At 34.7% G+C, this 15802-nt stretch overlaps 1 protein-coding gene across 1 annotated transcript; it reads right to left on the reverse strand.

The window, feature by feature from the left end:
* Positions 1-1601: 1601 nt before the first annotated feature.
* LOC110907232 (protein FAR1-RELATED SEQUENCE 5-like) lies at positions 1602-3098 on the reverse strand. The gene is made up of 3 exons (XM_022152242.2): positions 3015-3098; positions 2363-2932; positions 1602-2264 (listed from the first exon to the last, which is right to left on the reverse strand). The coding sequence occupies exons 1-3, from the start codon at positions 3096-3098 to the stop codon at positions 1602-1604; spliced, it is 1317 nt and encodes a 438-aa protein (XP_022007934.2).
* Positions 3099-15802: the final 12704 nt, after the last annotated feature.

A 15802-nucleotide genomic window follows, 5' to 3' on the forward strand; every position in this document is an offset into this window, starting at 1 on the left:
CATAATAAAAAAAAATAATAATACATCCCAACAAAGAAAGTAACAACACACAAACTAGATAGTTTTTTTTTTCCATTAGATATTACACCACAAAAATTTACAAAAACATTTGACACATAAATTACTCCTTAGATAATGTTGATAACCTGATACTACACCTAAATTCTAATTAACCTAATAACATACATACATCTTAAAAAACAACATAATTAAATAAAACACACCAACAACACCTAATTTCTACTTGAGCTTGTTCACGTGAACCATTTTTTGCACTTGCATGGGTTTGTTGGCACAGGGGAAACTGATATGTTTATTGGGAAATATGAATCCCACTCAATTTCACTCATCCACGCGACATCATCTACCCAATCGCTAGTTGTGGGATCTTCAACTACTCTTGGCTCCATCTTGACTGTAGCGTTAACAGTAGGCTCGTTTTTCGGGATTGCTCGCGGCGTAGGCTTCAGATCGGGTTCAACCTTGGGGGTCGAAAAACTACTTCTCTTCCCGCGGGGGTGCCCATCACTGGTAAAAATCTTCCTAAGCGTACGTATGGGCATAGCGGGTAGATGGGTTGTTTCAGGAATATTGCCACCACCGACTGGAGTCGATGCATACTTTCGAAGTCTCTTGCCAACATTAATGAACTCATTTTTCTCAGGCTTGATATCAATCGCCTCAACATCCGGAAGTTTAGAAACCAAGCATGGCCTCTTGTGCATTGTTATGCTTGTGTGTGTGATAAGTAGGTAACAATGCTTTGGGGATATACACATTGGGGGATGCTGAAACTTATTTATAATGAAAAAAATAAAACTTTGGGGGAGGATGGTGGTGATTAGATATGAAAGTAAATGACAAATTAAATGCATCGCCAGGTAAAAAAAGGAAAAAGTAACAAACAGAAAAAAAAACAAACTACTATATATGTGCTTAGAATTTTTTTTTTTGTTACTGGCTTTTGTAACGAAAAAAGGTCATTTTCTAAACAATTTTCTAATTATATGTAACAGTATAAAAAAAAACCAAAAAATCCATACGATTGAAAAAATTCAGAATCAAAACAGCAAAAAATCTACAAAAAAACTCAAGGTAAAAAAAATGTAACATAGTAAAAAAACAAAAAAATCCATAGCACAAAAAGGTATCAGCTTCAACGAAACATCAACAAAGTACATACTAAGGAAAATATCATAGCTTCAACGAAACATCAACAAGTACATACTAAGGAAAATATCATTAGCATACTAACAAGGATAATCCAACTAAGTACTACCCATTTCTTAATCTCAACGAACAATGCAACGTTTACTTCTAACACAAAACATTAGGGATATCATTTCATAAATGCAAGTGATCAGTTAAACCATAGTCATTAAACTTAAAAACATACGACATACCAAAGCAAAATACATCCTAACATGCAAACATATGCATGTGCATCGATTTTTCAGGTAATCTACACATGCAAACATGTGCATGTCCAAAAGGGATGATCAAAGTTTACTTGCGCCTCCACACACATGGAGACCAAAAAGCTGGCGTCATAAAAGTTTTCAAAATACGCATATCACACACATCAACATAAAAATACCAAATCAAGTGGACTCCTGACTCGCAGAGCTTGAGTCCTCGTCCTCGTTAACCGATTTGTTCTTGTTCCTCTTTTTCTTGCAATTTCTTGAATCATGCCCAGTCACATACTTCATACAGGTTCGGCAAAGCCGGGGGGTTTTTGGAGGTTTGACAGCAGAGTTGCTCGAACCATCCTGAGGTGCTCTAGTCAATCGTCGGCGTTTGCCGCGTCCTTTGTTCCTGATCCCGTCTGGATTGTCAAGAGTTACGTCCCCATCTAAGGAAACACCAAGCAATTCTTCAACAGCAGCATAGTTATCATTGTTGGCTTCGTCATCAACTGGTCCTCCATTTAGTAACTTGCATTTCAGTTCCTTTATCTGCTCAGCGAAAGAGGAAAGTCCTCCAACATCGCTTCTTAATGCGTCCACACATTCAGTTACGATCTCAAGAATCTGACTTCTCGCAGCAGCTTGTGGACGAGTATCAACACCATATCTACTTTCAATAGAAAATAAACTTTTAGGAAGCACGTCCCTAGACCAACGCTTAACAACATACTGGGCCGGGATTCTTTCAATATTGTTTACCCGGTAAACACAAAAAATGTGCCTACACAGATATCCAATACGGATGAAGTTGTTGCATGAACAGGATACCGACTGGTTACTCAACTCAAGTATAACCTATAAAAACACCAAAACACATAATTAAGCTTCTATGGAAAAAAAGCATAATGAATAGCTTAAAAAAAAATGCAACTATAAGGATACGGCAAAGTTACCGTGAATGTGTTGGTTGCATTGTTACGTTTGTCCAATTGATTCACATAGTAAACACAACCATCATCGCAATCCTCCGTGTTTACAATGTAACAAAACAACTTCCCCTTGTATATCTCTTTTCTTACTTCTGTAGAAATTGCATGTGTATACAACTCAAAAGCATGCTTCTCAATAACTAAGTCAGTACTGTCCATGAATACACTAGACGAAGTTTTAAACTCTGCAACGCGTTGCCTGTAACGCTGATTGTCTATCCTAGTTTCGTAACATAGCATGAACTGAACTAGTGTGTTAGCGCTAGAAGAGTTGACCTTGAAGCTTGAGTTAGAGCTTTCACATCTTGATGTAGTCTTCATCAGACAACACATTGGAATGTCGCGGAAGTAGGCAGGTACCCATTGGTCCCTAATTGAGTACATGTCATTCAACCAGTCGTGATCTTGTAACCCATATTCCTCCATCAAAAGTTGCCAACGCGTCTCAAATGTAGATGGCTTCATGTGAATACTCCACACCAAACGATGCATCAATGCTCTTAGCTCAGAGTTTTGTAACAGATCTCCAGCAATCTATACATATGAAAAACACAAAAACTGTTAACATAAATGAAACAAAAAAAAATCTCAAAATAGATTCATAAATTAATAAAACCTTGGTGGGAAGTTTCTTCATAATATGCCACATGCAAAGGCGGTGGCGAGAGTCTGTGAAAACCTCTGAAATGGCAGCTTTCATTGAAGGATCCTGGTCCGTCAGAACTAACTTTGGTTGCTTCTTGTGTGCCTTCAGAAATGATTCAAGTAACCACTTGTAAGACTCGGTGGTTTCATTGAATAACAAGCCAGCACCGAATGTCACACATTGTTTATGATTATCAACGCCTGTGAAAGGAACAAAAATCATGTTGTACCTGTGCGACAAAGAAAAAAAACAAAAAGTTAATAATATGTTAAAGGGAAAAAAGTACAACTATCCAAAACCTTACTTGTTAGTGTGATAAGTCGCATCAAAAGCTAACACATCCCCAAACACCTCGTAGTTTATCTTGGAAATTTCGTCGGCCCAAAAAATCGATCTCAATTGCCCTTTCTCAACAACAAACTCATATTAAAAGTCTGGTAAGCTCTCAGATCTTTCTTTGAGATGATCTATAACAAGTTGCGCATCACGATCGCCAATATAAAGCCTAACCGACTGGCTCCAGTTCTTAAAATCAGTTGGCGTGCCACGTACATTGTGATGTCCGCCCATCAGGGACACTAAAACTCTGTGAGAAACAATCGGACCAATTCTGTTCAAACTCATGTTATGGATAAACTGTTTAGATGCAAATGGTAGTTTCCTTGAAATCCTACTTAGGTCACGATTGAAACGCTCAACAAACGGATGATTATGGTGCTCATTGAACCCTACCACTGTGCACGTAGAGCTGCCCTCACAAAACTTAACCAGTATACTAGCCTTGCAATCTGTCACTGTGAAATTACTTTGCCTAATAGTCAAGCTTGAATGCTCTAAGGTATCAGTTTTACGCTTAATCTGTGGTTTTGAATATTTAGTACACCTTAGGTACTGGTGAGTGACAACACCCTTCCATCTCTTGGTTTGCCCCTTACGAATAGAAAACCCAGAATACACAGCATAGTCCTTGTACATACTGAACACATCCTTCCACGTTTCATAAACAGAACCAACAACAGGCTTTAAAACAAGAGGAACATTAGGACACCACATTCGAGTCCCATTGGGTGTGTGGTGAACATAAAATTCCTCGTCCGCATGAACACCTAGAAAAAATGTATTGTTTAATAAATTATAACACGTATAGGTTAAGAAAACAAATTTAATTGTAACATGAAACCTAACAAACTGATACTGTAGTTTCCAAAAATACAACATTAACACGTTTCCCAAAAAATTCAAATACATTTTATTGATGACGCCAAAAAATGTAGATGCTATTGCATTTTTTTTATGGTGACCATATGTCATACTTTGTTAACGTATCCTTGTCCTTACTAAATTATTATTATGGTGTGCGATAGTGTCACCTTTTCAATACCTACTATCATATATAACCTAACCATATTACCAATTTCAAGTCCTTTGTTTCCAAAAAAATATAAAAAATTAATACAAGTGTAACGACATGTTTTCTAAAAGCTTGTTTCTAAAAAAATGGTTACACTTGTTTTTTCCTTGAAAAAAAAATACCACATTTTCAACCAAACTAACCAAAACATCATCTGTTACAATAATAATAATAATAATATTAATAATATTAATAATATTAATAATAATAATAATAATAAAAAAACTACAAACATTAAAAAAATGGGGTGTTGCAATAAAACTATAGATAAAAAATTCATGGTTTCACATGAAAACAATGACCTGTTGACAGCAACCGAGTAAAACTACAATCTTGAACACCATCTTCATCATCATTTGGTACATGCTGATTCAGAAGTGACGCTACAAATAAAAAAAAAATCACTCACAAGCATTTAAAAGCTATACACTTAATGAAACATAAAAAAAAAAACACTCACGTGGAATCTCTGAAGAAATAGGTTCAGGATCTGGTGAAACTCTACCCTCAACCAAGGCATCTTCATCTTCATTAAATGCAAAATGAAGTGAAAGATTATGTGGAACAACATTTAAGGGTGAACCGGGATCATCATTGAGGTTCGGTAACTCCGTACCGCCGGCAACATTTCGATGTTGTTGGCTGTTAGAATCAGCCATCTTAAATGCAAAATCTATTCAATGGTGAGTAAGGATTCTCTCTTTAACACATTCTCTAAGATGTGTGAATAAATGAATGAAAAAGCTTCTCAAATGGAAGGTTGTGATAGTAAATGAATGAAAAAGCTGATGAAATGGAAGGTTGTGAAAGTGAGAAGTGAGAGATGAAGTGAGATATGAAGAAAGTCTACACAAGAAAGTACAATATGCATTAATGAAGAAGCTTTGAAACTAGTAGAAAGAAGTCTGCGTGTGCAGACATCACCAAAGCCATCAACACATGTCAACAATTAAACATGTAAAATTACTATCCTGTCCTTGGCTCTTTCAAATAAAAGATTAAACGTGGATCAATCCTAGCCACATATTAGAGTTTTCAGGGTTTAGTCAACTGGACTGAGTTTTCTCATTATAATTAGCCTATATATATATATATATATATATATATATATATATATATATATATAGGGGAGGAATATAAAAAAAAACTCATGTGAGTTTAAGAAACTTAGAAAACCTCATCTACACCATCTATTTAAATATAATTTGTAACATCCCGAGGCTACTGGTCAATCAAATCCAAATGTCCCGAATAAACCGTAATCAAAACCCCAAGTGCGTGCGACGAAACTTGCGATCGGTGAACGAACCCTCACAAAAATACCCTTAATAAACTCACAATTAAAAACCAAACCAATTAGGATCAACACCCGAGCATACACGATAAGTATAGGCACAAAAATCGAGAAAACGCATAATTGGACGAAAAAGGTGTCGGAGGACACGTGTCACGCCCATGCGCCACGTGTCAGACTTATGCTGGACACATGGCCGGTCTAGGCTAGACTGACCTCCCTGGCGCCACGCAGGAGATACCCTGTCTCCTCCCGCGATGCGCAGGAGAGGTCCACCTGGCCTATATAAGGGCCAGGTCTGGGACATATCTAGTTGCTCATTTTCGAATTCTGAAATCGATCTCTGATCTCTCATAACCCTGTTTCTTTGTATCCTCGTGTGTTAAACCCTACTCACCGAAATGACACCCTGTCTAATTGATCCGAAACCAATCAACGAATGCCAAAGTGTTGCCTGAATAAGGCTATACTTTGTTAACTACGTTGAGGTTTTGATCTCGTGATTATCGTTAAAGTTTGAGTTGGGTTTATACACTAATATGGATTACATTATGTGAAATTAGGGGTTAGAATCAGAAGGGTTAAAACTGTAATTCACGGATGAAGTAGATGCTTAACTATCAGAAGACTTAGAACCAGGACTATAGATTTACAAGAAACTTAATTATCTGAAGACTTAAGAACTACTAGCTAGCAAGGTGAGTTCCTCTGAACCGTTTCTAAAATAGGATGTGTTGTTCTAACTGATTGGTAATAACTATGTAATCGACTATTTATAGCATCTTTGATATTTGGCAATGATTGATAGGATGATTGAGGGCTGATTGTATGTATCTGATTTAGCCAATAGAGTTTGTATACATAGCCTGGTTATGTGAGCATACTGTGCTTACTCTATTCTTATTTGTTTGCCATGATTATATCTGATTGATGTTATAGTCGATAAAAGTATGTTTTTGAATAAGATCATTTATGCTCATGAACTCACCAGTTTATGCTGAGTCCCAAATATTTTTCGGGCACACATCCTAGGTGCCATGTGATTGCAAGAATCGAGGATGATGAGATATAAGGAGAAAGAGGTCTAGATGGTTGCTGGAGATTTAGATCTCTAGTATAGTTTAACTGATGAAAATGTTGTTGTATAATAGTACATATGTATAATACTCTTTAACGTTTAGTTAAAGTTCGAAACTTCCGTTGTGAATTCTCTGGTTACTATGTTTTCTGTATATCCGATGTGTAACACTCCCTAGTGCTTATCATGGGATGTGGGATCTGTGGTGGAGATTGACTTTTTACAAAAGCTACTTTTTTTTCTGTAAAATGGTGTAACAGTTGGATTTGTTACACTAAAAGTTTTCTGTAAAACACGTAACATATTTTTTTCATGCACTACGAATTAAAAAGCTTGTAAAATCTAACTTCGAAATTGTTACACTTCATAAAATATGAAAATTATAATATTGAAATTAAAGAAAATGTAACAGATGAAGTTACATATAATGTAACGAGTGAAAAGGTGTAACATATTTTTTTTCTCTCTCTCCTCGTGACATAAAAAGTACAAAAATCAGAATATAAAAAAGTTGTTACATCAGGCAAGCTGGGTTCATCCATCAAGTTTCATGAGTTTTTCTAATTCATAAGATATTTCTCCCTATAATTACTCTGTATATATTATTACTCTAAAATTACATATTACCAACATATACATTTACAAGCTCAGGGAATAGTGCCAGGCAGCTTGTCTGGCACTTCCCTATTGGACCAACCTCTTTTTTATTTAATTTTATTCCCAGTTTAAAATTACGCTTTCGTCCTTCGTTTAAAATTACGTCTTTGCCCCCAGCTCAAAATAAATTTATAATTTTGCCCCTAGCTCAAAATTATGCTTTTGCCCCCGATTCAAAAACTCATTTTTAATTTTGTTCCCAGTTTAAAATTACGGTTTCGCCCTCCGTTTAAAATTATGTTTTTGCCCTCATTTTAAAATAAAATGTTGTTTTTTCCTCTAGCTCAAAATTACGTCTGCCTGGCACTTCCCTATTAGACCAACCCATTTTTATTTTAATTTTATTCACAATTTAAAATTACGCCTTCGTCCTTCGTGTAAAATTACGTTTTTGCCCCCAGTTCAAAATAAAATGTTGTTCTCCTCTAGCTCAAAATTGCGATTCTGCCATCAGTTCAAAATTCCGTTTTTTCCCACAGTTCAAAATAAAATTATGTTTTCCCCCTATCTCAAAATTATGATTTTGCTCTCAGTTTAAAATTATGATTTCGCCTCCAGTTCAAAATATAATTACAATTTTACTCTCTGTACAGATATACATGTTATGAGAGAGAAATATTCGGCCTATTACCCCGCAATGCGGGTGGGGCAAAAACTAGTCACAACAAAGGCAAAGGCACAAATATATTTAAAATAATTACGTTTAAACTTTTCAATTCCATTCTTATTTCTTGTTTGCCTTTTAAATTTTGATACCCAATTGGATTAAGTTATTACATAAACTTAATTATATTATATTATATTATATTGTATTGTATTGTATTGTATTGTATTGTATTGTATTATATTATATTATAGCCACATTTTTTTTTGTGCTTTTTTGTTTTACTATTAAACTAACATGTTTGCTTTGGTCTCAATTTTGTTTATAATTACAATAATGCTATCTATGCTTATATATTTAACTTTTCTTTTTTATTACATTTATGAAATTTACTCAATTTTTGTGGCATTTTAATCATCCTACATGACACTTTATTTTTTATGTTTTGATCACAAAGGTTTTGGTTCTTGGACTTTGATCAAGTTTGTTAAGTTTTTAAATCAATTTACATTCTTACCCCTGGGTTTTAATAAATTTATCACACGTCCCATAAAGTTTAATAAAGTTATTTTTACTCTTTTAAACCCGCTTTACCTACAACCCCCAAATTTTTAAAAAAACTTACCGCTTTAAATTTTAAACGAATTTTCGTTGTGACGTCATGATTTTTTTTACATGTTTGATCTTTTTATATATTATTTAAAATAATATTAATTTATGTTATTATACTAAAAATTTGTAGTCGAAACATAAATCGTTGTCAATAACTAGATTTTTAATTACTATGATTAATTTTGCTTTTTAAAAAAGGCCGATTCCCCGAACAACCTAGTATATATTAAAGAACATAACACTACTACAACAGGAGAGACAATGCCATCAATTTTAAGATTTAATTACGAAATTGCCATCACAAATTTGTGGTCAACTAGAAATGTATGGAAAGAAGGGTACAAAAGTCGATTGCTAAAGGGTGGAACGAGAAAGAAAGCATGAAGGTGAAAGAGACTTTGGGTGAAGTTATGCTTTGTGTGGTCCAAAAGATTTCAATCCAATTTACTTTATTATTGTTTTTCTTTTAAACACAAAAATCAACTAAATGCGTTTGATTAATAAAATACTGATATATAAATTTTTTATATACCTATTACTAATACATGCGTACGCACATATACACACATACACACATATATATACACTTTTTTGTACGTGAATTTTAGAACTAATTACACCATTAGTCCTTGTGGTTTATGAAAAGTAACAACCTTAGGTAATAATAATTTAAAGTAACAATATAAGGTTTTAAATTTTGATTTTGTAATATCCTAGGGCGTTAAGGCTAACGGTTGTTAAATACTAACTGAAAACTTAGGGTATTTTTGTCATTTAAAAACTTAGTACCCAACCTTGTTAATTGAAGAAACCATAGGGACTCGCCCCGCAACTAACTCTAATAGTATTTAAAACACAAATTTGATTTTTTTTCTCTTTTTCTTTCACTAAAAAAAATATAAAAATAAGGACAAACCAAAGCACTCTAACTTATAAAATCCAAAATGGTGAATATGAGTTATAAAAAAAAACTTCTCGAAACCATGGAATAAGTCACTTTTAATTCTACGCCTTTTTACACATAATTCAATTTTAGTAAACAAAAAAATTAAAGTTTATATCCATCAAGAATTAAATTCAACTTTATTAGAAAAAAATTGCACATCGTTGACCAATATAAAGTTTTGTTTGAAGGTGGTCATCATACAATAAAGCAAATATGAAGTTTATGTCCATTCATATATCCATCATATACACATCCATTCATCACAATTTTGTTTATATCCATCATATACCTATCTATTCATCACAATTTAGTTTGAACTAAATTTCTATGAAGTTTAGCATATCTTTGTTCTTATCAATTCATCACTTTACATCTATCAAGAACTAAACTCTCATGTGCATGGTGGTCACCAAAAAATGGTTGGATGTTTCCAGGGCACGATGCCGATGGTGGTTCCACGGCATGGTGCCGGTGGTGGTTCCACGGTACGATGGTGGTGCAACGATTTGGTGGTGCGACGGTTGGATGCTACGCTCGGTGACGGTTGGGTGGTGCGATGGTGGTTCAAAAGTTAGGTGGTGGTGCAACAGTACTAAATAATCACAATGTGTATCTATTTTTTATTTGATTAACTTTATTTTTCTCTTTTATTAAATAAATTATGTCAACATATTTAATAAAAATAAAAAATAAATGTCACCTAAAATAGTTTACCTCCCATTCAGGTTAATTATATAGGATTAGCAAATAAAATAAACTTTAATGAGTTAATTAGAACAATTTTTTATGAGTGGTCAAATTGAAACACTCCTGAAACTTGGTTATTGTTAGGGGATAATTTTTATTAACTATGGATCACATATCCTTAGACCGACCTGGATCAGTGATCCTTAACAATTGATGCAGGAAGTCTGAGGTTCACGGATCCTTATTATTTCACAACTTCACTAACAATTGTTCTCTGTGTTTTCATGTAGTGGTATGCAGGTCATGGACGATATGGACCAAGTCATGGCGAGAATCTCGGTCCACATTCGTTGAAGATGCTGCACGTGCGGAATTGGTTCAACGTAAACTAGCTTGGACGTGGTCACCCTACAATTTCGGACTTAGTTGTTATTTCCATTTAAAGGGGTTGATCAAGTGTTTAGATAGATAGATTGCTATTAGCATAAACACACACATACTCTCGAATACCAGCTCTCGAATACACTCACATTAGCAAACATTGTACCACACTTGATCAACATCCGAAGTTGTATACATTTTTTGTTCAATACACTTAATAGTGATAGTTTTCACTATCCGAGGTTTTTTGTGCCGGAGATCTCGTAAGGATCAAGGGCTTTTTCCTCGTACAAATCCTTGTGTTCATTGTTCTTAACATTTCACATTTGATCATTCATTTATTCAACTTATAAGCACACTATCTCACAAAATCAGATTTGATTACATTATCCTTTGTTTGATTTTTGACCAAAACAGTTATCATCTTGTGAAATATTCCCGTTAATTTACTTGTAAGCTAATTACGGAAGTGCCTTCAAATTTATAACAACCCTCCTAAATTTTTCTACACCCTAAAAATATTTAAAATTTCCCAATACGTCCTAAAATACACCCGTATACGAAAACAGGCCCCAAATACCTTTATTTTTATTAAAATTAATTAAAAACAAAATTTAGTGGGTCGTCGCGGGGCGCGACAGAGCCCTTGAGTGCCGTCGCGGGGCGCGAGCGCTTGGCCACCCGCCCTCCCCCGATGCCGCCACGTGTCGGACTCGTGTCGAGCCTAGCATCTGAGTCAGCCAAGCTAGGGCCTACCCTAGCTGGCGTCGCGGGCCGCGAAGCCTTCCCTGGTTTCCGTCGCGGGGCGCGACGAGGTCGACAAACAACCCTATAAATAGGGGCCATCAGCTTTCAATTCCGATCGTTCACAACTTTCTTTCTCTCTCAATTTCTATATAGTATACACTATACCCGGGCATTATACCCCTAAATTAGCGAAGCTCTGCCTCGTTGTAAGTATCATAACCCCCGGTTACGTATTAGATACGCTGCCCGATTGATTTAGGGTTCCGTAATGGCTGTCGAGGTTCTGCCTGACGTAGTCGTTGGAATGCCATCTCGGGGAGGGTATTACTAATGTAAATATTGGGTTATTATACTAACTCGTGTGCATTGTGTAATTAATAGATAATCATCAGGAAATCCTAAAGGAAAACCCTAAGATCGCAATGTGAGTAATCCTCCTTTTTGCAAACTGTTTTTACAAAACCTCAATTGATTTACATTATATTAAATAGTGATTGAGTATTTGTATTCTACAATTATTGTCGGTATGTTGGGGTTTTGTATACAAAATTTGTTACTACATTGTGAGTAGTAACATGACCACAAGTCGGGTTGACAATACCGTGGGTGGTAATAAAGTAGATGGAAACAAATGTAATTGCGCGACCGCCCTCAATACTGTAAAACGGTTTTACTTATCTTGATTGAACTGGGATTCACTCACCAGTATTTCCCACTGACAAAATGTTTTTAAACGCGTTTCAGGTAACAAAATGTGAAAGCCAAATAGAAGCCAGCTGGACAGCACTGAAGGCTTGGAAAAGTGGCTATAAAGTTACCTACAGTAAAGAGATGTTTTATTTAAATAAAATAGGGTTTATCCCTATAAAAATGTGTGTACTTGAAACTTGGGATTTTCCCATGTGTTTAATATTATAAAAGCATGGTATTTTACTCTGATAAAACATTTCCTAACTACGGTCCTGATGTAAATTCCGCTGCCAAAATGATAAACACCGATACCACTGAAACTGGCCGCGACCGCCCGTTCCCTGGTAGAATAGGGGACGGGGGTTGCGACAGAAGGTGGTATCAAAGCTAAGCCACTGATTCAGCCACAGAAGTGTTCCGCTGACAACAAGATATTATTCAAAATGTTAGGAAATTTTCTACGAAACTACGTGCATATCTGTATTTTATTGCTGTGTGTTATTTGACTATTTGTTAGTTTACAATATGAGCGACCAAGGACCTTCCGACGCTTACCGTCAGTTGTCCAGCTCACCTAGGGACGAAGGCACCTCTTCACAGCCTACCCTCTTAGGGTATTCAGCTGACAATAAAGATGGGATATTCGTGTTTAAGGCCCAATCTGAAGAACCATTCCCTCACAAGAAGAGAGGATGGTTCAGCAGAGGAGCGCATGAACGTAGGAAAAGGTTACAACAACAGCGTGCTTTAGCAGCCGTTAAGAGAGAAACAAATGCTCACACCCAGGATATGCTCAATAGGATTCTAACAAACTTTCATATTTTAGCAACTACAGCTGCAGACCCTAATTTAGAGCAACTCATAGCACCCCAACCATTACCACTGTTACCCACACAACCAATGGAAATTGAATTCAACTCAGAAAACCAAATCCAAATGCCTGATTTTGACCCCACTGAGATACCTAGAGTACCAGCACCCAATCCCTTAGACCCAGACTACGACCCGTGGTTTGACGACCATAGGGATTACCAGCAACGTTACCCAATACCAGAGGACGATCCTGATGTAAATTCCGCTGCCAAAATGATAAACACCGATACCACTGAAACTGGTTGCGGCCGCCCGTTCCTGGGTAGAATAGGGGACAGGGGTTGCGACAAAATTAGCTTTAATACATTAATTACGTATATTTAGGGCATGTTTGGCTAAGCTTATTTAAGTTGAAAAGGACTTTTGGGAAAATGACTTATTGACTTATAACTTTTTGAAAAGGAGATTTTAAAAAAGTGTTTGGATTAGCTTATGAGATGGGAAAAGCCAATAAGTCAATAAGTTGTTTTTTAAAAAGTGTTTGGTTTAGCTTATTGATGTAAAATGACTAAAAGCTAATAAGTCAATAAGTTAGTTCAAAAAGTCACAACATTCTAACTTTTCAAAAATGACTTTTTCTCCTTCTCAAAAAGTCATTTTGAAAAGGACTTTTGCATTTGCAACACTAAAACTGCTTATTGGCTTTTTGATTAAGTCAATAAGTCAATAAGTTGGTTGGAAAAACTTAGCCAATCATGCTCTTATTTAATAAAATGGTTTACTTACATAATTAAAAAGGTTTAATTAAATAATAGAAGAAAAAGAAAAATTGTGTTTACATATTACAAGAGTTAATTTCGTGGTTAGTCCGTGTGGTTTCTCCAAAGTTCAAGGTTGGGTATTAAGTTTTCAGTTGGTTTTTAACGGTCGTTAGCCTTAAGGCCCTAGGATTTACAAAAGCAAAAGTTAAAACCTTAGATTGTTATCTTAAATTATTAGTACCTGAGATTATTACTTTCCACAAACCATATGAACAAATGATGTAATTAACTCTGAATTTTATTTGATTTTAGAAAAAAAAAATCTAAATCATTTATTAATTTTTCGTCTAGCATATCTTTAATTTTTACTTAAATTCAACTAATGATTAAACTGAAATTCATAAAAGAAAAAAAACCAATAAACCTATTTTAATCTACGTCACGATATAAATAATTTTAAAAATAGTCATGAGTACTAATATACAATTAAATTGGAATGTGAGTGTCTCACAAATTTTACTATTTCTAACGACACCCTCAAAAGTTTTATTATTCACTTATTACAAATATTTATACAAATCATATTACGTAGTGTGTGAAAATTTATTTTGTATTTTTTGGATGTTATCTGAAGAATGTTTTAAAACGGGTCATTACTAATTATAACAAGTTGCTTTTTAATACATGTTATAATAATATAATAAAATAGTGTAAAAGAAATAGTTCTTTACTATTTGGTTCGTTCACGGATTCCCCGTCGCAATGCGCGGTAGAGAAATGCTAGTTTAAATAAAATTAAGCCAATGGGCACTCGCAAACTCGTTAGATTGTTTATCTAAACTCTAAATGTAATCACGGTTACGATCCAAAACTAACCCGAATCTTTTTAGACTAAACTCAAACTCACGAATTTTAAGTTAAGTTCATGTCGTGTCAGAATCCACACCTCTAATAAATATGCATCACTGAAATGGTGTGAGGAACTATATTGGATCATAGAGATTACCCAAGGTTAACATAAAACACATACATCTAATCCTAATCGAGTACTAGTGAAAAAGAAAGACCTTAATTTCTTTTTTGGTAGGCGAAAAGAAAGTAATGAAGTTTTCAAAACAACCCACAGACAACTCGAGTCGTTTTTAATTCAATTGTCTTATGAATTATCATTATGATTATCATTATAGTTAGAAAAGTCAAATAATTTGAATAGTATTCCGAGGAGTCCTCTATTATTCCTATAAAAATCTAAGTCGCTTAAAATTGAATTGTAGGGTACGTTGATTTAATGTTTATGTTCATTACTTTTTGTTGAAACTTATTTATCAACGAAATAAAAAAGATATAAGTTTATGTTATTGAAACTTATATTAACATGCATTATATTAATCGTCCCTATAGTTTGTTGATAATTATGACATCGTTCCTCCTTAATTTATCCGAATTTTGTAACTTCACAATAAACTTTTTATGTTATTCTTTAACGGTAAATTTGGATCACTGACGGACCACTGGAGTATTATCGTACCACCAGCGGAACCACCCGATCATATCCATCTCCACTAGGCTTAATGTTTATACACCAATTCAGGAGGAAACCCAATAAATATGAGAAAACCCCCTTGTGGGAATTGAACTCAGAACCTAGTGGTCCCAAAGCTTTATCCCACCTCTAAAATGTCACTAGCCTATAAAGCCACGCGCGCGTTCAATGTTTATATACAAGTATTTTAGACAATAATGCCTTACGAGGAAATGTGTAATTAAAACTTCTTGGAAATTGAAATCGTATTATTATTATTATTATTATTATTATTATTATATTATTATTATATCAAATATGCAAAATAAAGGAAATATAATATTTTTTAACGGCAAATTACTTTTAATCACTATGATCTTTGAGACTTGAACTCAAGATCACTTCATTCAAAATTAAGACTGGAAATAGATATCCAGGAATTTTTCCATGTGGGTGCGGAACATTTATAAAAATTTTAGGCCCCTAGGTATGTAAGTAAAAAAATCAGTTCGTATCGGGTCGGTTCAGGTTGGGTCATGTAAAACAAAAGAACAT

The sequence above is a fragment of the Helianthus annuus genome, chromosome 14 (assembly GCF_002127325.2).
Source record: "Helianthus annuus cultivar XRQ/B chromosome 14, HanXRQr2.0-SUNRISE, whole genome shotgun sequence".
Classification (NCBI taxonomy): domain Eukaryota; kingdom Viridiplantae; phylum Streptophyta; class Magnoliopsida; order Asterales; family Asteraceae; genus Helianthus; species Helianthus annuus.